Source organism: Anolis sagrei, chromosome 6 (assembly GCF_037176765.1).
Source record: "Anolis sagrei isolate rAnoSag1 chromosome 6, rAnoSag1.mat, whole genome shotgun sequence".
In the NCBI taxonomy this organism is placed as follows: Eukaryota; Metazoa; Chordata; class Lepidosauria; order Squamata; family Dactyloidae; genus Anolis; species Anolis sagrei.
Genome location: NC_090026.1, coordinates 32,845,449 through 32,873,153, shown reverse-complemented (window position 1 = coordinate 32,873,153; position 27,705 = coordinate 32,845,449). Strand labels below are relative to the sequence as shown.

The window sequence follows — 27,705 nt, the reverse complement described above, 5'->3', positions numbered from 1 at the left end:
TAATCCCAAGATGTACAGGACTGTTTTTATTCCAGGAAGGGAAGCTAATTCATTTTCTCAACCTCTGAACTGCCTGTTCTTTGCAACTTCTCTCTAGATTTATTAGCATGCACTATTTTGAAAAATGTGAGAAGTATACAGTTAACAAGAGATGACATGCAATCCAATCAATTAATCTTTCTCCTGTTTTCTTTTTTTAAAGCAGCAGTGAAAGCTGATCTTCTTAATTTTTTTCCTCCTAAGCTGCTGTTTTTCATCACAGAGAAGCACAACATGTAGCTTTCTCCCTGTAAATACAAAATCAACCAGGAAGAACTTTTAACAAAACAGATCGGGAGGCAGTTAGATATATCTCCTCCTGCACAACTTTGTTCCTTGTTGTAAGATTTGAAGATGATTTCCACTAGAAAATAAAATCAATGAGATACACATGCAGCTGTATCACATTTTGTCCTTAGGATTCCATTTGCAAAGTACAGTGACACAACTCCATCCTTTCTGAAGATCCAGAGAAGTATATGACTGGGACAATGCAGATATTATCCGATATCTGAAACTGACTGACTGCAGCATGTGTCTTCTTAGAAATTAATGAGAGATGATGTTTCCTTATACAAAACATCAGCCACATCATTCTGCAGGGAGCAGAAAGCCGGATGCTCCCAGTTCAAGATCCATTTACTCTAAAAGACACAATGTTCTTACAAGTCAAAGTTCTTTGCTGCATTGCATAGGATTGTACTGAATAGTACACTATAGCTGAACAGTTCAAATAAGCCAGTTTGCCTGTGCTTTTGGAGGATTTGATCAGACCCTAGAAGAGAAGGAAATGATATAATAAGAAAACATAAATGGTAGATTAAGTCAGTGGTTCTGAATATTTTACTCAAACAACATTTATGTACGAAATGCTTCCCCTATCTTTCAACATAACTTACAACATGAAGCTTGCAACAGCAACAAAAGCAGTGATAAAATGCTTGACGTGTAATATTAACCATTCTTTATATTCCCATCTTGAAAAGGTTATTGAGAAAACATACTATATTTCAATTATGGGTTCAGAGCTGGGCAACAGAAATGGCTTTGGTTGCTTCAGCAGCTGATCTAGGCTGGAAGAACACCAATGAAAAGCTAATTCTACTCTGCTCTCGGTGTCTTTCACTACAGGTTGTGTATCTCGTATTCACCGATCCAAAATCTGAAATAACTTAAATTCCAAAATTGAGATAGTGAAACCTTTGCTTTCTGATTGCTTGATATACATAAACTCAATCATAACATTTTTAATAAGTAGGAGAATTTATTAATGTCTAGGGAATTTCAATCAGCAAGGTTTGCAAAATTAGTGCTGTACATTTTGAAGATTTCACTATGACTTCGTTATAGAAATGAATGAGTCCATTAGACATAAAATCATGTTGTCTTCTGCAATGTTTTCACTCCATCAGGTTCAGATGAAATTCACACGTATTTTGTTTGTTTTTTTAAAAAAATATTATTGCCATATAGCATATTTTACATACTAGTAAAAAAGAACAAAATAACCCCGATATGCAAATACATTTTTTGATTTCAGGATTTTGAAAATTGAGATGTGCATTAGATTCGATGTACATCTTAATGGCACATTAGATTCACATAGATACGAGTAATATCCCTATTTTCACTGTCCTTTCTTGGACACCTTTGCAGTTATTACATCTAAGTGGATTCTAGGTAACAAAGTGAATGCTTACCATAATGACAGCCATTCTAACATCTTCTTTGGAATATACAGCTCTACTACACAATATTTCATAAATTCAGTTCCCTTAAATCAATGGTTCTCAACCTGTGGGTCCCCAGATGTTTTGGCCTTCAACTCCCAGAAATCCTAACAGCTGGTAAACTGGCTGGGATTTCTGGGAGTTGTAGGCCAAAACACCTGGGACCCACAGGTTGAGAACCACTGCAAGTACTTCAGCACTGATGAGACTGCTTTCACACAGTAAGTAAGAAGTGGAACAATCGTAAATGTGATGCAAAGCTCATCACTTTGGGATGGGAGCAAAGTATCAGCAGTGCCCATAGTTGGCAGGTCTCATCACTTTTCCAGGGATCCCTGTGTGTGTTTGGGGGGGGGGGTACTTATCTCAAACCATTTGTGGTACCAGCCAATGAGTCTAAAGTTGCTGGACTCTCATTGGCTGGTGGACTCCAATAACCCAGCTGATGTGACCTGGATGAGAAGTTTTCACTCCATTCTTGGAAGCTGAGTACTCCAGAGTCCTAGCCAGAGAGAAAGTTCAATCCAAGCTTAATCCCACTCTACTTCACTTTGTTTCGGCTATTGTGAAGTGTATGCATGCGTTGGCCACCCTGCTGCAACTTTGGAGATGGATGGGATGGGTTGTGGATCTAGGATATGGTTATCGATGTCTGTCAGGTACTGGAATTGAATGGGATTCTCTTAAGGAATTTGGGGTGTGTGGAAATGGTCTGGCCCAGCTGTGGGCAGACACTTTGCTTATAACCCTTGGAAGTGGCAAGTATACTGGGGAGCTGCCCAGCTGGGTCATTCTGGACCATACCAAGGAATCCAGTATGGCTATGGAGGCTCACAGATTAAGTGGCAGGTTGGTCGATGCCTGGATCCAGACTTATGTGGATGTCAATCCCATCAACAGTTGTAATCAAATAAAGTTGTGGCCTATTTCTTCCACTTAATTACAGTATGTCTATATGGTCTATAGATTACTATGATACTAATCTTGTCCTTGAGCAAACAACTACGGGGCACTAAATACCATGCCATGTTCTCCCTTAAATTATAGCATTTCCTGATTTTTAATTTATGTATTTATTCATATCCCACTTGTCTCCCATGGATGAGATTCAAAGCCAATTATCCCCCCCCCCCCCCCCGCCTTCACTGCAGAGAACCTGACAGCCACCTTTGCCCGTTACCTCTTCACAGCACTATTTCCCAATGTTGGAGGGTTGGTTCTTTGGGGTTGGTTCTTCATCCGCGAGACCATCAGAAGGTCCTGCAAACTGTGCTGTTGAACCACTTGCTGTTGAACACGGATGTGACTACTGTAGTACTTTCTCGACTTCCTGCAAGAAGCCGTCCTGTTGTCCAGAATTTCTCTTGGGAGAGAAGCACTTTCTATGTAACAAAAACACACAAGATGTGTATGGTGAGTTTCAACACACCCAGCAACACAGCAGAAGTAGGTTTTTTAAAAAGAAAAAACCAACAACTTTGATTTTAGAGTAATAAAAATAACTGGTGAGTAGGAGTAATACACCACTCCAAGACCATGCTTATCATGATTTTGGCTCCCTATTTTCATTCCACCTCATTCTTTTTCACCTGCAAAATCACCTGAAGGATTGATTTCAGTTTTTGTGGAGACTGCAGATGTCTTCAGTTTCATCTTCACTAACGGGATCTAAGTTCCAAAACTGAAGTAACTATATAACCTACCTATATAACCTACCTAGCGAATCTTCAGAGTCAGGGTTGATCATATTATGTGTTACATGAGCCCAGATATTTTACTGATAATGTCAAGGTATGGTCTAGGTCAGGCATGGGAAAACTTTGGCCTTCCAGTTATTGTGGGCTTCAACATTTTGGCTGTTGGGAATTGTGGGAGTTGAAATCCAAAACACCTGGAGGGCCAGAGTTTGCCCATGCCTGGTCTAGGTGTCCAGTAATACTAAAGAACTCTCTTGAGCAAGCTCCACCAACACCATAATACACAGAATTAGAATGTGATATAATGCAAACAAACCTCTGACTTACACACTCTCCCACTCCATCCCATCTTTCAGAATAGTACCCCAGAATCAAAACTTTTAAGTTTTAAAGTAAGCAATTCTTTATGATGCAGAGGAGGAGGAGGCTGAGTAAATTCTGGTGAATTTAAACTCTGGTTAGTAAAGCTACAAATCAGCCATTCAATCTTAGCTTATTTAGCATAGTTTAAACTAATCAAGAGATTCCAGAAATGTGGTCACAGTGTTATAACGAAAGTAAAGTCTTGGATTTCTTTCTTCCACCTGGAGGCATGCCAAAAGTATGTTCTGAGTCATGTACGTAACCATAAACCAAACTTTATGTCATATTCAAAATAATCCAAAAATGTGCAATTTCTTGACAGGCCTACTCAGTACCACCTACTACAATGCAGTCTGAGCCCTGCCATATGCATCTTCTTAAAGGAACACCAGAGGCACTCCAAGTGGCCAGCTACAGGTCAAAGGTCATTTAGTATAATATCAAGTTTTTAACTTTGTGTTTTAAAATGCATTACAACTGTACCCTCAATTCACTTCTAACATGATAAATAAATAAGTTCCCTGATGGTGTTTGGGGTGGGGGAGAATTGACCAGGGATGTTAGGGTGGAGTTCACCCATGTCCAGAGAGCACTATGAATCCCACCAAGAACGGATCTTGACCAAACTTGGCATGCTTACCTAACATTACCAACTTTAAATACTAGTGCAATTTAGAGCAATGATAGATGATGATGTGAATGGAAGTTCACCCACATCCTTATGCATTTTTCTATTGGGGCCATTGATAAAATCCAAAAGCAAACAATGAAATTATGTAATAAATAGAATTACAATTTATGTATCTAACCTGGGGATCATCAGGTACCTAAGCTAGATCTAAATGAATCAGAAATTTCTGTCCAGTGTCTTACATACTGTTCGATCAGATTTGCTACAAATGCTGCAATCAACTCTTCAGTTTCAACAGTCATATAGACCCCTCAGCTGCCAGAATGAGAAGAAAATGGCACTCACGTGCTCGGTTGGTGAGGTGATGAGAGTGACCTTGCAAGAGAAGCTTGAAGTTTTTCTCCACTGGTATGTGATTCAGCTTGCTGAAGAACTCTGAGATCATGATGGATTTATTTTCTTGTTCATTCTCAGATAATTTAATTCCCGCTGTCTGTTCAGCAGAGGAGGAGGAGGCTGCACGTCCTGTAAGATGAAACCGGAAGGACTCTTCTCCAAATGGACGAAAACTTTTAATAGTCAGAACATTCCGACAAGCCACCCTTGCTGGTGTTGTACTCTTTGCGCGAGGTCGGGTCATTGCTGGAAAACGTTTGTGAGGATATGGGCTTTGTTTACCACACGTTTTTGAATATTCATTTGGTAGCTGGAGCTGGCAAGGGAGTGAAGGAAGGTCTGTAAAAGAGTTCCTGCTCTAGATACCCGACAACTTCACTAACAACAACAACAACAACAACCCAGTTGGCAGAAAACCAAGAGTTCCTTGTATATTCCTTACATTCAAACCTAATGCTGCAGAGACTTAAAATACTTAATGGGGCAAAATTCATATTGCTGATTAATCCAGGATGGCTACTGATGTGTTTACATCCAGATGATACTTGCAACCAATGTAAAAACCATAAAACTAAGATATTTAATCTGGAGGGCCTTTCAACCTTACTGCTCTTGTTATTTACGTATTATGTTTTGCTGCTGCTATAGTTGTACCCACCCTAATAATATAATAATAATAATAAAACTTTATTTATACTCCTCCACCATCTCCCCAAGGGGACTCGGGGCATCTTACATGAGGCTAAGCCCAACAACACATCAATAAAAATAAAAAGCAATAAGCAAATAAAATAATACAATTAATATAACTCAACATATAGACAATAACACGCAAGGGTTTAAAAACCTATGGCTGGGCCAGATGTAATAGTTTAAAATTTTAAAAATAAACATTGGGCATGATCCGAGGTAGGTAGGATGTATCTAGTAGGAGGGTTTTAAAAGAAATGTAGGGAGAACAATGTTCATGAATGGAGAATAATAATAACAATAAAAAGGCCACAGTACTAATAAGAACCAAAGCAGTCCCTGGAAAAGCACTGGGATTGGAAATGCAATACAATAATTTGCAGCATAGGCATAGCTTAGTAAAGGTACTATAGTTGTACTCGCAGTATCCAAAATCCCACTCCACCACATCCACAAACATAGCTCGGGTTTTGGCAACTATTTTCCCCAGTGTAACTTCTCAAGGTCTGAACATAGTTCTGTTACTTACTGTAGGGTTCACACTCATGTCTGTTGCAGAGTGATGGCAACTAATGGTATCCCTCAGTTCTGGATTTGAATTGTACTGCTCTGGCGTATTGGATGAGTTCCCTCTGGAAAGGTCAGGCACAGAGCTGTAAGGTCTCACAGGTAGTTTTTCAGGGATCCATGAGCAGTTATTGGACTCACGGTTCTCAGGATGGCTAATCTTAGAATCCACTTTTTCCTCAGATTGTGGCATCTCTGAAAAATGTTTAAGCAGGAAGGTAGGCCTAGGGCTAGACTCTGTGGAAACCTGATGATGAACAGAAAGAGAAAAGAAAAGAAAACAATATGAAATTATGCAGGATGTCCCAAGGAAGTGAGAAGCTTTGATATGCAACAGAGTTTGAAAACACTGGGTAGGTTTTCCGGGCTGTATGGCCATGTTCTAGAAACATTCTCTCCTGACATTTCACCTGCCTCTATGGCAGGCATCCTCAGAGCTTGTGAGGTCTGAAAAAGCTACCATTTGAAAAAGCTACCATTTAGACTACAACTTTCAGACCTCCCAGCCAGCAACTGTCCCAAAACATCTTTAACAACCATGATACAATGCTATTCACTGGGTTAGTTAGGCTGGAATGACCTTCCCAAACTCACTAACTTAGGAGATACACACATTCAGGTCAGTCCAGTTCCTTCTCTTGTTCAGTAAACACATCATACAGGCCTACAGTATAGCCTACATATCCCCCAATTGTCCCATTTGGAACAGTTGTGCAAAATTGAGTTCAAAGTGCAAAAGTAGTTTGCATGTTAGCTCTGTAGGGAGAAGAACAGAAGAGAAGAAGGTACAGAATCCTTCCCTTTCCCTGTAAACTTAGGCAAAAGAAAACTGATGCAGCATTTCATAGCTCATGCATTCTTCCTTAGTACTAAGCTTTGCCATCCTAACCACACCATAAGCTAAACATTTCTAATGACAATCTGAACATGTGTTACCAATCAACAGCAGAGAGCGTTCAAGATGTCCAAAAAATGTGAGGAAGAACAAATGATCTAGGAAAGCCTACAGCAGTTTGCTTTTGCATGAGCCTAAGGGAAGGGATTCAAACCCACTCTTCCCTTCTCCTGCTGCTCAGATAATTGTGCAAAAATACCTTTGCAGTTTGGACTCAATTTGGAGAAACTGATATAAGCCAAGGGTGAATAATAATAATAATAATAATAATAATAATAATAATAATAATAATAATCTTTATTTATATTCTGCCCTATCTCCCCAGGAAGCAAGAAGAGGAGAAACTGAGATAATATAAAAACAGCTGAAAATATGGAAAGGCAGGTGTTTACTTAGGACTATCTCTGCCAAAGCAATACAATTGGAAGGTATGCCACACTCTGATCTTTCCTGGTTCCATGTGCCTGGTTTTCAACTTAAAATGCTGGAAGATGCAGACAAGCCTTCTGCTATTCAGAGGGTATACGCTGAAACTTTGAAGAATGAGAAGAAAAGATCTCACATTTTGATATCAATCTCTAACTGCTAGCAACATTATCTCTTCTTTGATTTCAAGCTACCTCCAGTCAGCTTTCAGGGATAAAATATCCAAAGCTCTATTTATTTGCCAGGATGTGGGCATAAAACCACAGCATACCTCAACCTTTCTGACATATAATGAGCTTCAGTCTCATTCATCCCAAGTATCTAGGGCATGGAATGCATGAAAATTAAGGAGGCCACATGAAGCATCTAACTTCTTACAGGTTCACATGAGCCCTGCCCAACTGGAGACTGAAATTTTACTACTTTTAATATCAAGTAGTAGTAATAGCAATATTGTGCAATACAGATGTATGTGTGTACCCATCTGAAACAAGGAATAAAACTACAGTGAGCTGTCCCCAAATGTATTAGGATGCATTAATTCTTGTTCCTCCATCTTGTCCATATCTCCCCAGTGTTCCGCATTTCTCTCATCTTTGTAACCTTTCACTTCTTTTCCTAATTGCCCCAGCAAAATAAAGATGTATAGTAAGGTTCTGTAAAATGTTATGTACCTGAATAGTGAGGTACAAATAACAAATTAAGGTAAGTTTGAAAGTAAAGGAAGAGGTAAGAGACTAACACAACTGTGAAGTATAGTGTGGGCAACCCCACACTATCAGTACTATGAAAAAGTTTGGTGTCATCTAGAACATTTGACTTTTCAGTAGCAAATCTTTATTAATTTCCACTGAATTCTATCACATAATAATAAACTTTATTTATATCCCACTCCCTTTCCCCAAAGGGACTTGGAACGGCTCGCAATCCAAAAACAATATACATAATATTAAACGGAAGGCTGTAAATCAAAGAGAAAACATAATAAATTAAGGATGAAAAATGCAATTTGATCTTAGGATGGCATTCTCTGGTGTTTTATTTGTTTCTTTGTTTTAGTCCTTCCAACTGATTTATGAAAGCAAAATTAAAGGGACTTTCCAAACTGTTTACCAATGAGAGGAAAGCCCCATGAAAAATGTTTCTCCACCTTTCTTACCTGGGCAGAAGCAGGCGCCATCCTTGTTCTGTCTGCCACCTTGCGCCTGGCAGCCTTTATCTTCTCTCCATTAGACTCTCCCTGAAGCTCAGCCTTCTTTTCTCTCATCATAATTGTTTTTTGCTCCTGCTTCAGACGTAGGTCCTGGAGCTGCTGCCTATGGATTGATGTTGGAAATATTTTTTCTTCATTTTTAATTTATTGTTTATTACTATTGTATTGCAGGCATTACATGTTTTATTCACAGTAAAATGTAATATGGTAGTACAATCCCCCATCCCAAATCCGGTCTTCTTGGTTGGCTTTCCATTTTCTAGGTAGGAGACATTACTTCTTTGAACATAGATGACAAATATCTTCCAACTGCTCAGTAATAAGTCGAACCCTCTAGCTAAATGTTGTTTGTAGATATTTCTAATGTCAAATTACTCTTGCTTCAAACTTATTTGAAGCCCTTGAGATGGATTGATGTTGAATTGTTTATTTATTAGCCACCCTGAGTCCCTCCGGAGAGAGAGAGTGGGTTAAAAATAAAGATGATAATGATGACTATTATTATTGGATTGTTGTAGGTTTTTTGGGGGCTATATGGCCATGTTCTAGAGGCATTCTGACATTTCACCTCCATCTGTGGCAAGCATCCTCAGAGGTTGTGAGGACCTCACAACCTCTGAGGATGCTTGCCATAGATGCAGGTAAAACGTCAGGAGAGAATGCCTCTAGAACATGGCCATATAGTCCAAAAAAATCTACAACAACCCAGTGATTCTGGCCATGAAAGTCTTCGATAATACTATTATTATTATTTCTCTCAACTTGATAGGACCCTTATAATGGCCCAAATAGCCCAATATGTTAGTTAAAAATGAACTAAAATAGTAAGAGCACACACAAGCATCAAATGCCTACACTGTTTTAAGAATCAAGTGCCATACAAAATGGTTTAATTGTGCCTGCCTTCCAGAAACTCAAACCAGATGGAGTCGACCTGACTTCCATGAGAAGGGGGACCACAACCAAAGCACTACTGCAGGGAAAGCCCTGCCTTGTATACTTACCAATCTGATCTCCAGGGCTGATGGGACATGTAACATGGTCTCTCTACTAAGAAACTCAAATTCTGGGCATGCATATATGAGAAGAAATTCTCTTTCAGACATTCTAGATCCAGGCCATTTAGGCTTTGTAGGTCTAACTCAACATCTTTAACTCAACTGTACTTGGAAGGAAATTGGAAGCTGGTTTAAAACTAAAGATATCTGGTCTGGAAAACACAAACCAGACAATAGCCTGGAAATTAGCATTTGCAACCTAGCGCTACTGACATTAAATTAGAAGTCTTGTTTTTCAAGGTTTCAAATTGCTCTGTTTCATTTTTTCTGGCTGGAATGGATTTAATTCTTTCCCCCCAATTATCTCCAACTTTATAGGTATTCATTGTATGTGACACTCAACAAGAGTGGTTCAAATGATTTCTACTGGCAATAAAGGTAGAAGGATGCTCCAAATGATAATCTAATCCCATTAGACGATCATTTTAGTATAATAGTCCCTGCCAACCTTTCTAAGCCTGGTAACCTACAGAAGCAATGGATTGCAACTGTTACCATTTCCATCTAGTATGACCATTGGAGGGCATTAGTGGACAAAGACAGTCCCATACCTAGAGCATCCAGTTTTCTTAACATTTCCAAAACCAGATCAAGAACATTCTTCCTAAACAACTTCCCTTGTTGCTTATGTAAAGGTGGTAAATAATCATACAAATTGACTATCCCTGACCAAAACGCTTGGGACCAGAATTTTGGATTTCAGGTTTTTTTTCTCCAGAATTTGGAATATCTGTCTTTGCATATATGTGCAAACTAAAAAAATCATCTATGTTTCGTACACACGTTATACACATAGCCAAAAAGTAATTTTATGTACAGTATTTTAAAGAATTTTGTGCAAAAAGCAGTTTGTGTACATTGATGTTTAAGAAAAGCAAAGGTGCATCTGTCTCAGCCACTTGCGTGCAGTATTTCAGATTTTGGAATTCTGGACAACGGATACTCAGTCTGAATTTTAAAAGTCACTATCTACTTGAACTGATGTTTGCAATTAAAGTGGTGTCAACTTATATAAATTCTAGAGTGCAGATGTCTGGTCTTGTATCCATTTCCCTGCAAGGGAAGGAAAAGAGGTATCATAATAATGCACTATCCACCATGGTCATTGTCCACTTTCCTTGTGCTGCAGCTTTGTCAGGAATTTTGTAAATGGATGTGAAAATGAAGCACACTGTTATGGTGATGCAGTGTATTAGAGGTCTTTACATAGAGGTGGAATTGGCATCTTTCAGGACTGCTTTGGTTGGATCTGCCTGCATGGCTACTTTAGGCTAGATGTGCCTTGCATCCTCTTCCAACTCTATAATTCTTCTAAGGGACAGTGATCTACGGCTGTTAACATTAATGGGCTTCTGTTATCATTAAATTGTAAAGCAATATAATAACATTAATAATTTCAATGAAAAAATCATAAAACTGTTAGCAACATAAATGTTTTAGCTTTTTAAAAAGCTAAACCAATAATTAAGACATCTCACAACTCCCCTCCCAAAATTAAAGAATTGCGGTACTGTAAAATAAAACAATTACTCAATCTATCAATTTTGTTGCCATTATGATGAATAAAGTAAGGACTTCGTCAATATAAAAATTATCTAGGTTTTCACTAATTCCAGTTTCTCTCTACACAGGACGTCAACATTAAGAGCAAAATCTAATGTTAATCATGCCTAAAACAGATCACTAAATTAACAAGATTTAACGTTAGTTGTGATTAATAAATCCTATTCTTCTGAATGTTCTATTATAAGTAGGACTAACTCTGGATTCATCTCAATATTTGAACACACATAACACACCCAGCAACTTATCTGCCTCTCATTTTGCCATTATAGATGAAGATTGCTATTGCTATTGTTAAGTGCCTTCAATTCAACTTCTATCATACGGCTTTCTTGGCAACATTTGTTCAGAGGTTTGCCATTGCCTATAGACTTAGTGAGTGTGACCTGCTCAAGGGTGGGTTTCCATGGTTGAGATGGGATACAAACATGGGTCTCCCAAAGACCTTGTTCAACACTCAAACCACTACATCACAATAATGTGTATATCTTCGTGAAGATACATGGACCTAAATCAAAGCACTAGTCCTCACTAGCCCACTGAAGATGTACACTTTATATAGGTGTCAATTTACCATTCAGCAATAGATTCAGTGGGTCTACTCTAGCTGAAATTAGCAGCTGATTTAGGCAAGGGTGGTGATGCCGAAAAATATCCAATGTACTCGAGAAAGTGCTGTACTGTATTTGTAAATCTGTGCCACCCCTCCTTGTCCTCAGCTGTTTTAAAAGGATCCCTCACCTCACATAAAGTTTGGTTAGACTCTGCAGTTTAAACATAAAACTCCTCTGTCAAAACTCCTCCTATCAAATTCCCAGTTTCCTGTTAGTCTGTGGAGTCTAATTGTCTTTTTGAAATGTAACTCTAAGCAACACACGCAAACGGAAAATGCACAGGTGTCAGGCCCGTAGCCAGGATTTCATTTCGGGGGGGGCTAAAAAATTTTCAGGGGGGGTTTCGGGGGGGGGGCTGAGTTTCGGGGGGGGGGGGCTGAGTCTGAGTGAAAGAGGGTCTAGCCTAGCAAACCTTTTGTATCATTACCCCAATACCCCCATACATATGGGATATATTGAGAATGGTGATCAAATCATGATATTAATAAACATAACAGTTTAAATAATGCACCAGTAAGGCCTTTTCGCGAACCACCATGAGAATTTCGGGGGGGGCTGAAGCCCCCCGAGCCCCCCCCCTGGCTACATGCCTGACAGGTGTGCTTTGGTAATGGTGTACACCATACATATGAATTACTGTCACATACTACTACTGTGTAGCTTCCTCTGCCCCTGGACTTGAAATAATCCTGTAGATATTGGTAAACAGAGGTCAACCAATGTCAGATAGGCTTACTAGTCAATCACAGTTCATAATTGCTGCCTTCCCTTCTCCTGAGTATTTTATGTATGCCCAACTCTGGCGCCACTTGTGCCTAAATATGTCTAGATTTAGCAGGCCACCTAGAAGTTACACATAGTCTTAGGCAATTGCTCAGAAGGACTAAGGTGAAAGAAATGCTGAAAATGTTGGGGTCAGGGCTGGAGGGCATTTGGGAATGCTGAACTTCTTGGTATTAGAAATGTTGCTGTTCTTATTCAACAACCAATGTGTCTAAATAGTTAGTGGACAAATCTATGAAAAGACAAAAAGTGTGCCTTTCTCGAGTGCTCTAACCCAGTAAAAATGCTTGAAGCCATACTTGTCAAACCTGCTGTGGCCTGACACAAAATTGTAAACTTACTTAGAATATTACAATTTATTTTGTAACTTGATTACATAGTTTTCAACCATGTACTTTGTAGATGACAAATGAATGGAATGCAGCAATCAGCATATGTTATGTTATGTAATCAGCATATGTTATGTCTACAAAAATCAGAGTATTTCACATTATAATTGCAAACAGTTCAATCAGAAGACCTGCTCAACAATTGTAAAAGACCCTCCAAGCAGGGCGATGCATAATTAGGATGAATACGCAACTACTTTGGGGGGGGGGGGGGCTTATCTATGATGGTGGATATCTTTATTGTGAGGCAAGCAAGCAAGCAAAGTTTATTGATTAGTCCACTGACCGTATCAACATTAAAAACAGAAACGTGCACAAATATACAATAATCACTATCCTAAGACTTCCATAATAGTGAACTAACATACATTCAAACTTGATTAAGTTAAAAGATAATTAAAAATATCATCATTAAAATGCCAAGGTAAAATTTCAAACCACAAAAATTAAAAACGAAGGTTAAAACAAAGGTTAAAATAGACCAGATATTACACAATCCCAAGCCACTTCAGATATCTGCGTCACCCCTACAGTTTACCCCAATTGCTTCCAGATATGCAGTTCTCAGCTGCGTTGCTTTATGAAGAAAAAGGGCTGTTTGGTGTGTTATCTTAGTATTCTGGCCAGCCATTAAGAATGTAGTTTTGATATGGGGATCCCAGTGAGTCTTCTGTATAATGAATGGTCCGAAGTATTGTACAAAATACAACTAAACAGTACATGTGTAATATCCTCTACCTCTGTCGCCCCACAGATACAGAAACATTCATTATATGGACCATGGTTAAATCTTCCATGTTTAACCATTGTATCTGTCTGTTCGAATCGGGTTCTAGTGAATACCCTCCTTAGATGTTTAGGCATTTCTGTCTTTAGGTATTCGGCTGTCTGAAAAGTATGTTTGAAGCGACTTAACCATTTCAGTGAGCCAGCTTTACTAAGGGTGGCAATGTCTTTGGGCCTCTATATCCTGTATTCATTGTGCCACTGTTTTTGGATCTAGTTCTTTTAGGAGATTTGGGTATAGAATTGGAAGTCCACAACTCCTAATGTATTTTGTCAGTTGCACTAGCCAAGAGGACTAATGTTGGGTTTTGGTCTGCTGTAACAGGCACAATTTTGGTAGCCTATCATTTGCCATGGTGTTCAGTTTTATCCAATATTTATATGCCCTAATTTTGGATAAACCATCAACTATATATACCCCCATTTCTGCTCTCACTATTGCAGCTGAGGTCCTTTTATCCACTACTAAAATGTTATGCAGGTGCTGTGCTTGACATGATGGTAGATATCATGAATGTGATGTGTGGACCCTTTTTTGGTTGTTGTTCATCAGTTAGTATTAGTGTTAGCATATTTTACATGAGACCCAAGACAAATCTTCTTCCAATGTGATCCAGGGAAACCAAAAGTGTGGACACCCCTGCTTTAAAATGAGAGGATGAATGGCTATTCAGCAATATTATAATAGAAAGGCTAAAACAAATAATGTGGACTTGGAAGGACTTGTTTTCTTTCTAAAACACTCCTCACACTATAAAGAAAATAGTTCACAAAAGGCTCTTTCCTACCTGGCGTACTCTTCACGTGCTCTGGAAGCTGCTGTTTCTTGGAAGAGTGAATTGTTGTGTTGGAAAAACTTATCATATTTCTCTGAATCAGAACTGGGATAAATTCGGCGATACCCTCCTGTGTTTTTTTCCTCGTATTTCTCTGCTTCCTGGAGCCAAGCAGCTTGGCAGTTCTTGTTTTCCCCGGCCCTGATAAAAACCACCCAAGTAAAACTGTTAACAACCCCAGAGAAAATGTCCACAGTGAGAGATTTCCTATTTGGTTTTCATAGTGCCATTTCAATCCTTAAATCATGTCTCCCAAAGGCTACAAGCTGAGGCAAGATTTCTTCATACAGATTTTAAACAAAGTTCAGAGATGCAGACACCTCATTTTGTATGTGGGTGTGTGTGTCTCATTTACTCCACACAGGTACAGACATCTCAGAAGCAAACAGGAATATGTATAGCTTAGCCTTCATCTCGCCTTTCTTCCCTTCCTTGGTGAGACACAAACAAAGAAAACAAAAGTCTATCTGAGCAAATTGCACTGCAAGATGGGAACTCAGGGCCCTTGTTCTTTCTTATTTCCTTACAAAAAATAAAATAAGGTGGACGGAAACATGTTGCCAAAATCCATGGCAAGAATTTGCACTCTGGCTTGCTTCTTCTTTTTATTTAACCTAAGCCCGCTGCAAACGTGAGTGAAAACTAGAGCACATAATCTTTGGAAAATAGTAAACAAAGCACACATGTAAACTTGCATACATTTAGTGGCATATATTTATGCATTCTTTATACCTTCTAAACCACTCAGAAACCTATAATAAACTATGGATAACAGAGCAGATGTATATATATATATATATATTTAATATTTCTGTATTTTTAAAATTTACATTTTAAAATGTTTAAACACAGAATTCAGTGTCCGTATCTCTGCACCAACCATTCTGTTCAGAGTCCTGCACTGAAATATTTACAGAAATTGTCAGTTTCCGCTTACATATTCCCTAGTTTTGCTGAAGACTGTGAAGAAATCCTACATTCCTTTAAAAATTAGGACAGCAGAGACCAAAAAAGGGAGATGTTTTGACACTAAAGTTGTGTTCTGAAAGACTAAACAAATCGGGCCTTATGACACATCCGTTCATACTGGTAACTAAAACACTCTGAAACCTGCTTCATCTTCTAATATTAGTTGAACACTTTCAGCATTCACATGTAATTTCATCTTATCAGAAGAAATAGTAAAATAAAATTCTTTGTTTGGTAATTCACCATCACCACTTTCTGCTTTTGCTCCATACATTCTAGCAGTTGTATGGTGATAGGATGCACACATGTACCACCATTTTAGGAAGATAAATAAATACAAAACCCAAGCCTGACTCTGTGGGACAAAAAAGGACATATGTCTGTGAGAAAAAATATCAGCGCACTTGGCAGAATCACTGTCAATAAAGGGAAGGACAAAACTAAAGCAAAAGGGAACATAAAACTTGGCTGGTCACATTTATCAGCTTGTGAACAATACATGTGTACCTAAATGGATTTCTGTGTGTTCCCTTCTTTAAAAAAAACCCCCCATATATGTGATGCCATGTATTCCCTATATTTTAGCTACTGCTGTTATGCAATAATCTGATTGGTAATAATAATAATAATAGTGTATTTATTATATATTTATTATTATATTTATTATTATATTTATTATTATATTTATTATTTATTATTATATATCTCATTTGCTGTGACATACTGTGTTTTTGTGTCAGTAAAATAATAATAATAATAATAATAATAATAATAATAATAATAATAATTTATTTCTACCCTGTCACCATCTCCCCGAAGGGACTCGGGGCAGCTAACAAAATACAGCGAAGTGCCGCATATTAAGAATACATAAAACATGATGCAACAGGATATCTTCAATCAATCCAACAATGCAAGCTGAATAGGAATGACACTATGGGTAAGCGGTATTACATATTATGGAAGGGAAAAGGGAACAAGATCTCTTGCTCTCATTTCACCAATAACCATGTATGTTTAATAGTGTCTAATTCTAGTCTAAATTACTAAATATGTCTAAGTTCAACATACACTTTTAATTTCATTCTATGACTTTTTGTTTCAAGACACTGTTACTCATACTGAATTAACATGGAAACTAAATGATTAAAAAGTTGCATCTAAATTATGCAACATCTGCACTCTCAAAAACCCATACCTCCAAATCTGCTGCATTTAGAGATATTTTGTAAGAGATTTACAAATGTTACACAAACATTTTCTGTACTAAAGCTCAGAACATAATAGGACACGAAAAGCTCACACCTTGCTTCTTGATTACGGCACTGCTTAAGAAGCCTCTCCTTTCCTCGCCGTTTCTCTTCTTCCAAAACTTTCCGTTTATCACATGCCCCCAAGTTGATCAGAACTAGAGTGTCATACAAGAGTTGGTCTTTGACTTCTCTGTCCAGCCACGAATCTGTACTAAAGCTCGGAGAATGATTCACCTAAAATTAGAAGAATCACAAATGCATCTATCTGCATGTGCTGCATTTTGAAATATAAAGAAAAGCATCGCTTGGAGAAGAACTCTAAAAGGACAAGGAAGAAAAAAATAAGCAAAAGTCAAGATTTAATTCTTCTAATGAATTAAATCCATTGCCTTCAAGGTACATTCTGATCTTCACGATTATCAACCACAATAGTTAACATGAACAAGAGAAACGCACACAGAGATACTTTTAGCGGCAACTCCACAAGTGCAGTGGTTGGTTCAAGAGATTTACCAATGTATGAACATCTTTCTAAAGCTAGATATTTACTTACTTATCACATTTTTACATATTTATTTATTTATTTACTACATTTATATTCTGCCATTCTCCTCCTAAGGGAACTCAAAGCAGTTTCCAACATTACAAAGGCAAAATTCAATGCCATACATACTTGTGAAAGCCAAAAGATAATAGCAAGACAATAACACGTGCCTATAAATTAACCTAATACTAATACTAAAGCATCTTCCTGAGTTGGCTGCAGTATCTTCCTATTCTGACTTTTCACAGTTCGAATTAAATCACCGCTAACAATTGCTTAGTTGGGCCTAACCAGGGGTTCTGCAGCATCTTTTACAGGTGAACAAATACATTATTTTAAAATCAGAAGCTTGTGTTATAATAAAAGGTACACGTCTTTAAGGTGCCATAACATCTTCTGTTGTTTTATTGTAACAAAATGAAACAGTTACCTTTTAGACACTGTTAGGCTGAACGGCAAGCTTGTTGGATTCTTGTGAGAGATTTGCTTAATTTTTGTGAAGTTTTTATAGTAGAAGTAACTACTAACTAGATTTCAGAATTAAGACTTTGATGGCATTATTATTCAAAGGTAGATTAATTCGAATTCCATACAGAAGATTAACTACATTTCAATAATATAGGCCTTAATTCAATTGCTAGTTTGTACTACAGTAGTCTCATTGAATAAATTGTGTTTACACAAGTATTGTCTTGCCAAATTCCCAACATTTAACTGGGTTTGCTGGGACTAGCAATTCCATTGAATTCTAAGCAACAAACTGTCACAAAACATTAAATTTATTTAGATAAAGAATGATAGTTTGAAATTGTAGATGGTCCCCAAAACAATGCAAGTATAGTTAGTTAGGAAATGGTTTAATTACAGATTTATTTTTTATTGACTGAAGATAAGAGCCGTTCAAAGGCCACTAAATGCAATTTGGATCATTTAATTAAAATGACTATATTCTTCATAAAAACAAATATTTCATAAAGCATTTATTTTTAAATCATAATAAAATTCTTCCTCTCCGGAACAGAGATTTTTACAATCATGGTTAGAAAAGCAGGAAGTATTTTCACTTTTTAGCTCAAAGATTTGCACACACACACAACTATATAGATGCTTTTTGATTAAATTTGAATTTCTATCTACAATGGAAATATATAATATTTTATTGTCTTTTATATAGTCTTCTGTATGCTTAATCGCTTTAATCTAATTAGCAACAATATATTCAGTATAATCTATATTTTAATTGGGCATTTCATTTTGCTGGGTTTGTTCTATCGCTCCATGGGAGATGCCTGAAATCTAAATAAAGAGGAATCAACCAAATCAGGTATGATAATTAAACTACAGGTTTGAAGGAAGTAAAGGAAATGTTTCTATAAATGAGATGTTACCGGGTACCATAGGACAGTGTGTGGACAGCTAGCTTAAACTGTGAATTTGTGGTCGTATGAAGGTGAGGGCATGACTTTTAAAAGCACAGCCACAGATAACCAGATCTGGGACATTAAGAATTGATACTGCCTGACACTAGTAGAAGGCGGGAAGCATCAACTATCCTGGTGAACTATTGCTGAGACTCAATTTGTCCAATGTTATGTTTTAAATCCTCCTACAAGATTTGCTTGCATGCAACCAATTGACTGGAAATTCCAGTGTGGCACAGTATAATTGACTTTTAAAAAAATAAAACAAAGCATTTCCTGTAGTCTAGTGCCCTCTGCTGGGAACCTATAAGATTGGAAGACTTGCCAGATAGCACTGGTTGGTCTGCCAACAAAATGACAGAAGGAAAGAGCTTTGAACAAAGGAGTCTAGGAAATCAGCTACTTTTATTCCCCCAAAGAAAGCTAGGAGAGAAGGAGCAGCAACGTTTTAGAGTCTAAGACAGGGCTCCTTTGCTTTGTAAGAACATACCTCAAGCAGCCATGGTTTCAGCTTTCGATCTAGCAAAATATCAAATCCTAAGATCTCAAAGCAAGCGCACCACAGGGTGTGGTTGGGGAAGCAGGTAAGATAGTTATGTTTGATGATAGGATGAGCCGATATCAGCGTTTTAATAACGACCTCTTCAATGTCCTTCCACAGCTTGTCAATCTCGTAGCCATGTTGTTCCATGTATTTATTAAACGTCGACAACTTCCTTTGAAAATGAGATCAGAAAAGAGTGAGGTGATACATGTGATAGTGTTGCTTTGAGAATCTTTTCGAGTAAGGAACAAATGTCCCAGGAAGTGGTAGCATTTTGTTGCTATTTGCTTCTTTTAAAAAGCCAAATGATGTTGAGCCAGTTGAAAAATGCTATTTCCCTTCTTTTTCTGCTGTATTAAAAAGGGTAAAGGTTTCCCCTTGACATTAAGTCCAGTCAGTGTCCGACTCTGGGGGATGGTGCCCATCTCCATTTCTAAGCTGAAGAGCCGGCATTGTCCGAAAACACCTCAAAGGTCATGTGGCCAGCATGACTGCATGGAGTGCTGTTACCTTCCCACAGAAGCAGTAGTTATTGATCTACTCACATTTGCATGTTTTGGAACTGCTAGGTTGGCAGAAGCTGGGGCTAACAGCCAGTGCTCACTCCGCTCCCCAGATTCGAACTGCCAACCTTTCAGTCGGCAAGTTCAGCAGCTCAGCTACACCACCCGCTACACCACCAGCTGCTGTATTTAGTTTATGTTATTCCTATGGCTTTTTAGGAATTTTAGGAGAAGGTTTTTAAAAAAATCAATATAGGTGACTGTCAATTCGATTGTGAAAATCAAAGGTGTGTCTGATCCTAATTCCTATTTTCTCCCTATTTCCCTTCTTCCCCCACCATGCTGTTTTTTCAATGTTTGTTTTAACATTTGTTAGAGACTTTGCAGCAGACAAGAGGCTCCCAAGTTTGGGAAGAGTGCTGACATGTGCCAATTTCAGCTTGGTCAAAGCTGGAAGATTGGAAAACTTCAATAGGTAACATCATAGGAATCTATGTGAACTAAGTATTTGTGAAGATTGCCGGCAAAAGGTGCAATCTTGCATAAGTTTTGAAAGAAAAAATAATAGCCACACTGCTGGTAAAATAAACATCAAGTCCACATTGGAGACCAATGTAAAAACAGTTATAGTCAGCCCTCCATATCCATGGATACCTCAGCAAGCAAGAGTCCAAAAGTGGCAGGTTATAACCCAGAACCTTAATTAGTGGCTGATGCCAAATGGGAAACTCCCCCCTGGGCACACAGAAGACTGGATGACTTGGAAGGCGCAGAACCGACTGCGCTTTGGCACCACGAGATGCAGAGCTACAAACTGGAGTCCACAACATCTGAGTGTGGAGAAGAGCAAACTACAGACCATTTACTGCAATGCAGTCTGAACCCTACCACTTGTATAATGGCGGACCTTCTTATTGTGACACCACTCGAAGTAGACATCTTCTGGTCAAAGGAAATTTAGTATAATGCCAAGTTGTTAACTTTGTTTGTGATTTTTCTATACATTATAACAGTATTCCCAGTTTGCTTCTGACACGATAAATAAAAATCCATGGATACTACATCTACATATTTAACCATACATAGTTTGAGAATATTCCCTCAGAATTCCAAAAAGCAAATTTGGATTTTGCCATTGTCTGTAAGGGACACCATTTTGCTACCATAATATATAATGGGACTTGAGAATCCATGGATTTTGGTATCCACAAGGGGATCTGGAATTAAACCCTAATGGATACCAAAGGCCTGCTAAATGCTCTTTCCTGTGAAAGACAATACCTAAAATAATTGAAAGTTGAAACTTTAGAGCCATCTTTCTCCGAGATCAGGGAGAAATCCGAATATTCCAAAAGGCAGTGAATATGCAGAGAGTGGACTGAGAGAACAGTCAACACACCAACAGCCTTTGTTTGGTCTTGGGAGTTCCAGGAACATCTGCTCTAATAACTCCAACTCGTTTATTGATCTGCCACATTGCAGAGCCTGTTTTTTGGACAGCACCACTGCACTGCAGAACTGAGGCTGTGCTGCTGGCATCTGACCCTTTTGCTGGGAATGCGCAATAATACTATGGAAAACAACCCAAAGCACACCAACCCTTTGTCGCAGTGGGCAGAACACTGCAGAAGAGCAGCAGCAGTCAGACTAATACAGTGTTAGTAATCAACAGAAAAGCTAGAGAAGGGAAAAAAAGATGAGGCGACAATAATTAGATCGAACTGACCATTCTGTGCAAGATTTAGAGAGGTGGCTAATTACACCCACCGAAAACAATAAAACAGAGGGCAGCAATCCAGCAATTCCATTTGCAACAAATTCATTTGTATTTCCTTTAGGGGGGATAAATCCAGGCTCTTCTCGCCTGCTCCAGGCCCCCTGCTGTTCCTCATCTGAGCTTTTAAAATGATTTATGCCACCTAATGATAGAGAATGTGCCACGTGCCAGCTGAATTTAGAGAAATGTTTCCTAAACATGCATGAAAATGGCTGTAAAGATTCATGAGAGCAGACCCACCAGCATCCCCCCAGCTGTGATTATTTTGGAAAACATTCTGTACCTCTTGCTACCAGAGTCTTCGTCTCGCACAAAATTAGCACTGTGCTTGTTAATTGAATAATTAGTCAGGTGCATGCAGACGTCATCCTGTAAATAATTAAACAAACAAGCAGGTTATGAGGCCATAGAGATTACAACGTCCCTTATGCTCCTTTTTCAAAATGGAGGTGGGGAGAGCAGAAGACGTACTGCCTACACCTTATGAAAAACCTGGAGAGATTAGACTGTTTTTATCCATTTCTGAATTTCGATTCTGTTACTATTGCATTAATTTCTTAACATAATTTATCCTGACTGAAGGATTTTAAGTACATTCATATCATTGCTCTTTTAGACATTTGTATATATTTGTGTGAATGTGATTGACTTGTATGGTCTGGGCATTAAATGGAGGAAACCCCGATTCTATCTCCACAATGTGTGGGCAAGGGGGAGACGATAATCTACATATATTACATAGCAAGAATAAACTGGGTAAGGAAACAATGTCTTAAATCCAGAAACTGAAAAATATAGTCATCATATTTTCTTACTGATGGAATTTTACAGGAGAACCAGCAGATTCTCACTTCAGCTTGCATCCACACACTGTTTTTATAGCATTTTTTTCTTTTTTAACAAGAAGAAATCAATGGGGGTTGGGGAGGAAAAAATAGACAGACTTGCTACTAGGAGACCTCCATCTGGAAAGGCTCTGTACTAGGAAGACACTCAGCAAAACAAATGACAAAAATATTTTCAAATTTTAATGGCTATTTGCTTTATGTCTTGTGTTAAAAACAATGAAAGTAAAAAGAGCCTATTTGAATAGAATCATTGAACTTTGCTTGGTTGGAGGCTCAAATTTCTTGATGAAATAAATCCTAAATCCTAAAAAAGACCAATGAATGAAAGGTATGTTGATCAATTAAAACATATGTAACTTCCAGTGATACCATACCATACTCTGATGGAGTCTAACTGCAGAATCCTATTCCAACATACAAACCATTGAGCCAGGTTGGATCTCATGTGTTCTATAGCTTATGACTATTTTATGCTATTTCTCTTCCTATTTATCTTTTACAGTCCTAACTTTCCCCCATAATCAGAATAATCCTTATTCATCATAGTCATATCAGGTGGAACTATCATTCGAAGACGGTTCCACATAGCTCTTTAATCCGGGAACAATTGCATTTAAAAAATGTGATTGAGCCTGGATTCTAGTCCGCACATGCCCCAGAAAGCGTGTGCTTTTTGGGGAGGGATGTCCACATGCCCTCCTGGAACCAGAACACCCTCTCCCCAAAACCCCTTAAAAACAGGGGGGGGGGGAGAGAAAAATAACTTACTGCTGCCAGAGCTATCCTGGTGTGTAGAAATGACGTGCCAGGAAAAGGGGGGCAGATTTTCCTCCCCTCCCTGCTCCTGGCACATCATTTCTATGTACCAGTATAGCTCCAGCAGCAGTTTAATGATGGCTGGGTAAGTTATTGTAGCCCCCCCCCCCCCCGCCATTTTTAAGAGGTTTGGGGGAGGGGGTTAGAGCACTCTCATGTTTTCCAGGCTGATCAGCCCGGGAAATGCAAGGTGGTTGTGCAGACGACCCACTCAGAAGTCCCAGAACTTCCAAGGGGGACATCCAGACAGCAGTCATACTGGATTTGACCAGGTCTTTCCAGTATTAAATTAATTCGGCACAAATCAGGGTTTTCCTGCTTTGTGCCCAAACCATTCATTTTTCCCTGATGCTTTGTTTGGATGCCCAAGGGGGAAATGAGGGAGAGCACGTACTTTAGGTGCTGTTTGGATGCGCCCCCAGGTGGAGGTATACTGATGATGTAATTTGTAAGCCATACCATACAAGCTACTTCCTAATTACAAATATTATGTTCCAGACCTCAAATTTGTCCAAATACTTCTGTACTAGAAACTTACATATCAATAACTGTGGCAGAATAAACAACTTGATCACACTGCTGCATTTTCTGGGATATCCATTCTTGGGAAATGTTGAAAGCATTAGACGAAACAGTCTGGCATGAGCCAAAAGCTAGAAATATCCTAGATCATCTCTGCAAGATTCTACTTTTACTCACCAAATTGCTCTGTGATGGGTCTGAGTAGGCAGATGTTGCAAAGCGTGCCAGGCCCTCCTTATAAACAAATACCCGTAGTGGATCACATGATGTCACCAGCACATAAACTCGAAGATCAAACTTGAACCCATCAATAATAAAAGGCTTGAAGAGAGAAGAAAAGTGTCTGAATTAAATACCTAAGTGGCAGAGAACTCGCTTCTCTGAGTAGAGTGGTGAAAACCAGGAGATAAGTCTGTCATAGGAGAACCCCAAAAAAAGCAATGACCCCTTGACTTTCTCTGCCATTGCCCCTCTTTGGCCTTTCTGAAAGCTTGGGTGGAGAAATGGTGGTGGGGGCCAGGGAAGGCTAGCCCCCTGAGGTGGCGCTTCTTCATCTCTGTGGAATGATCCATGGGTCAAATCAGAATCCATAATTTAACTTCCCAAAACTGCCCTTGACTTATATATGAGTCCAAATATATTTGGTAATAATAAAACAGGTGCAACCTGGATAAATAAATGAGTTAGTCATGGGAGTTCTATGTGCCAAGTTTTGTCCAGGTCCATCATCGGTGGAGGTCAAAGTTTCTCTGGTTGTGGATGAACTACAAATCCCAGAAAGAAGGGTCAGTTCCCACCAAACCTCTCCAGTAATCAAATTTTGACATATTGGGTATGTGTGCCAAGTTTGGCGCAGATCCATCATTGTTTGTGTTCACCGTGCTCTCTGGATATAGGTGAACTACAACTCTCCCAAATCACAGTCAATTTTCCCCAAAGACCTCTAGTATTTTTTGCTGGTCATGGAAGCTCTATGTGTCAAGTTTGGTCCAATTCCATCTTTAGAAGAGTTCAAAGCGCTTATTGATTACAGTTGAACTATAAATCCCCAAATCTACAACTCCTATAAATAATGGTGAATTCACCCCAAACCTCTCTAATATATTCAGTTGTTGATAAATTCCTCTGTTTGCTATGTGCTATAGAAAAGATTAGGAAAGAGTTAAGGAAGAGGCAGTGGGTGGGGTCATACAAATTCCACAACAATTGTGAGAGTAAGAAACACTGGGATGTCTATTGTGGAGGAAAAACAGAAAATCTAGGATGAAATTGTCCCCGTATGAAAGCCTTCATTTGGGTAGTGGGCAGTATGATGTTTGTGGAGGACATTGGCAGGCCTCTTCTACATGTTTATGGCCCTCACCATAACCTGCAATGTCATTGGAGGGAGAGCTTTTGGTGTCTACTGAGAAGTAGGAGCTGTAGCTGTTTGTGGAGGCAGGAGCTTGTCTGTGTAAGTGGACACTCAAGCCACATACACACATTATTATGGATATAGATTTATATTAATTACATTCCATACTGTCAAGTGCCCTTGGGGCAGTTTTAAAATATCGCTCTCTTCCTTCTAAACCCACCACTTTTTTCAAATCTCCATATCTCCCACCAAACAAAGAATCCAGCTCCTTCTACATTTCTAGTTACCAAACATGAGTTTTCTTCCAGTCCCCTGGGTTGTCTCACCATAGGTTCATTAACCATAAATGTTCCCCCACTGATCTCCCCTCCTAGTAACAGAATGTTTATGAACATCTGCAAAATTGCACCAATTAATGGCTAGAGTGACTCATCGATGGCATAAATAAGTCATTTTAAGACTAATATAAGAGATTACCTTTGAGATATAGAGCTGACAGATCATATCCTCTCCAGGTTTGATATCTTTCACAGTCCTTGTGATAAAAATGCCTCTGCCTTGACAGCCAGAGTCTGGTTTACAGATGTAAGTCTTATTCTTTTTTAATCGGCCAAAGGCTTGCAGTTCTCCATAGCTAGCAGCAGTGAATAGGAAAGCAAAGTAAGATTGTTGACATATAACTGAACCCTGGTAGAGCAATTGTCTAAATTAAAGTTGTAATGGGAATACTAACCTAACCACCAGAACTGAGTTTGTTTTTAAAAAGCTACTTAGACAAGCCCTTTGCTACAATTCACACAGATTCTGGGCTACAACATCAATTATTTTATTATTATTTACAGTATTTATATACTGCCTTTCTCACCCCTGGGGGGACTCAAAGCGGTTGTAATTGCCCCCCGAACCCCTCAGGCATTCCTCAGGAATTTAATAAATATCTAGAGAGATAATGGCATTTCCTCAAAAAGAGGAACTGGCAAATATATTAATGTCCAGCTATGTGAAACACATCTTTCCCTCCAGGTTTACATCTCTCTGCAGCCAGAGCAATGTGTCTACCTGGTTTCACATCTGCTTCCTGAATACAGTTGCTATTCAGGAGGGAAGGGGGGGGGGAGGTCAGATTTTGGGAAGACTCACTCTGCAGGAAGACACCAGGTTCTGGGAAAGAAGTTAAATTCCTTAGGAAAGAGCTTTAACATCCTGCCCATATTCCGAGCCAGAAGGTCCTTCCTACAGATTTCAGACATTCCAGGAAAATGGTTGACTTTCTAGAAAAAGATGTCAAAGACAAAATCTTAAATGCCATTAAGGCCCTTTCCAAACAGGCTCTATATCCCAGGATTTGATCCCAGGTTTTCTGTTTATCCCAGATTATCTGGCAGTGGGGACTCATACAAAAGAATCTTAAAGCAGAAAATCTTGGATCAGATCCTGGGATATAGGGCCTGTCTGGAAGGGTCCTAAGACTTTGGATCTTTTTAATTAATTAAAAATATATAAAGATTAATTAGCTTTATCTCAAGGTGATGAGACATACCTGGTAAGTTTTCATTTCCATCACTCGCTCTAGTGAGACAGAATAATCTGTCCAATACAGGGTCCAATCATCAACCTCACCAGCCTCCCGGAGGCCACACATTTTAGCCGCCCGTCTCACTGCAGGGAGAGGAGATCCATCACCATTTACACCAGTGTTTCTCAACCACCCTAATGCAGCAACCCCTTAATACAGTTCCTCATGTTGTGGTGATCCCAAGCATACAATTATTTTCGTTGCTACTTCATAACTGTAATTTTGCTACTGTTATGAATCATAATGTAAATATCTGATATGAAGGATGTATTTTCATTCAGTGGACCAAATTTGGCACAAATACCCAATATGCTCAAATTTGAATACTGAGAGGGTTGCGGGGAGGGCAATTAATTTTGTCATTTGGAAATTGTGATTGGTGGGATTTATAGTTAGGGAGAAAGAGAATTCTGAAGTCCACCAACAATGGAATTGAACCAGACTTGGCACACAAAACTCCCATGACCAACAGAAAATACTGGAAGGTTTGGTGGGCATTGATCTTGAGTTTTGAAGTTGCAGTTCACCTACATCCAGAGATCATTGTGAACTCAAACAATGATAGATCTGGACCAATCTTGGCATGAATCCTCAATATGCCCAAATGTGAACACTGGTATGTGAACTCCCAACTTTGACATTTGGGAGTTGGAGTTGCTGGGATTTATAATTCACCTACAATCAAAGACCACTCTGAACCCCACCAAACATAGAACTGGGCCAAACTTCCCACACAGAGCCCCCATGCCTTGAAGGGAGTCAGTGATGCAGGCCTCCCTCCAGCTTCGCACTCTCTCCCTTGCCCACATATGTGCACCACGTTGCCATGTGCTTAGCACATCTGCTCTCTCCTCCCCACTAGGAGTTTCAGAAACAGCCCTCCCCTTGGCTGAGAGGCT

The 27,705-nt window shown here is 38.9% G+C and overlaps 1 protein-coding gene across 1 annotated transcript; it reads right to left on the bottom strand.

Moving 5' to 3' along the window:
* On the bottom strand, positions 1-26,889 carry TTLL6 (tubulin tyrosine ligase like 6). The gene is made up of 13 exons (XM_067470001.1): positions 26,771-26,889; positions 26,371-26,501; positions 25,708-25,864; positions 24,051-24,194; positions 21,971-22,056; positions 19,354-19,579; positions 16,951-17,132; positions 14,629-14,817; positions 8,594-8,750; positions 6,076-6,360; positions 4,806-5,172; positions 2,950-3,151; positions 1-814 (listed from the first exon to the last, which is right to left on the bottom strand). Exons 1-13 carry the CDS (start codon positions 26,870-26,872, stop codon positions 808-810), a joined length of 2,235 nt encoding a protein of 744 aa, XP_067326102.1. The 5' UTR covers positions 26,873-26,889; the 3' UTR covers positions 1-807.
* Between the last annotated feature and the right edge of the window lie 816 nt (positions 26,890-27,705).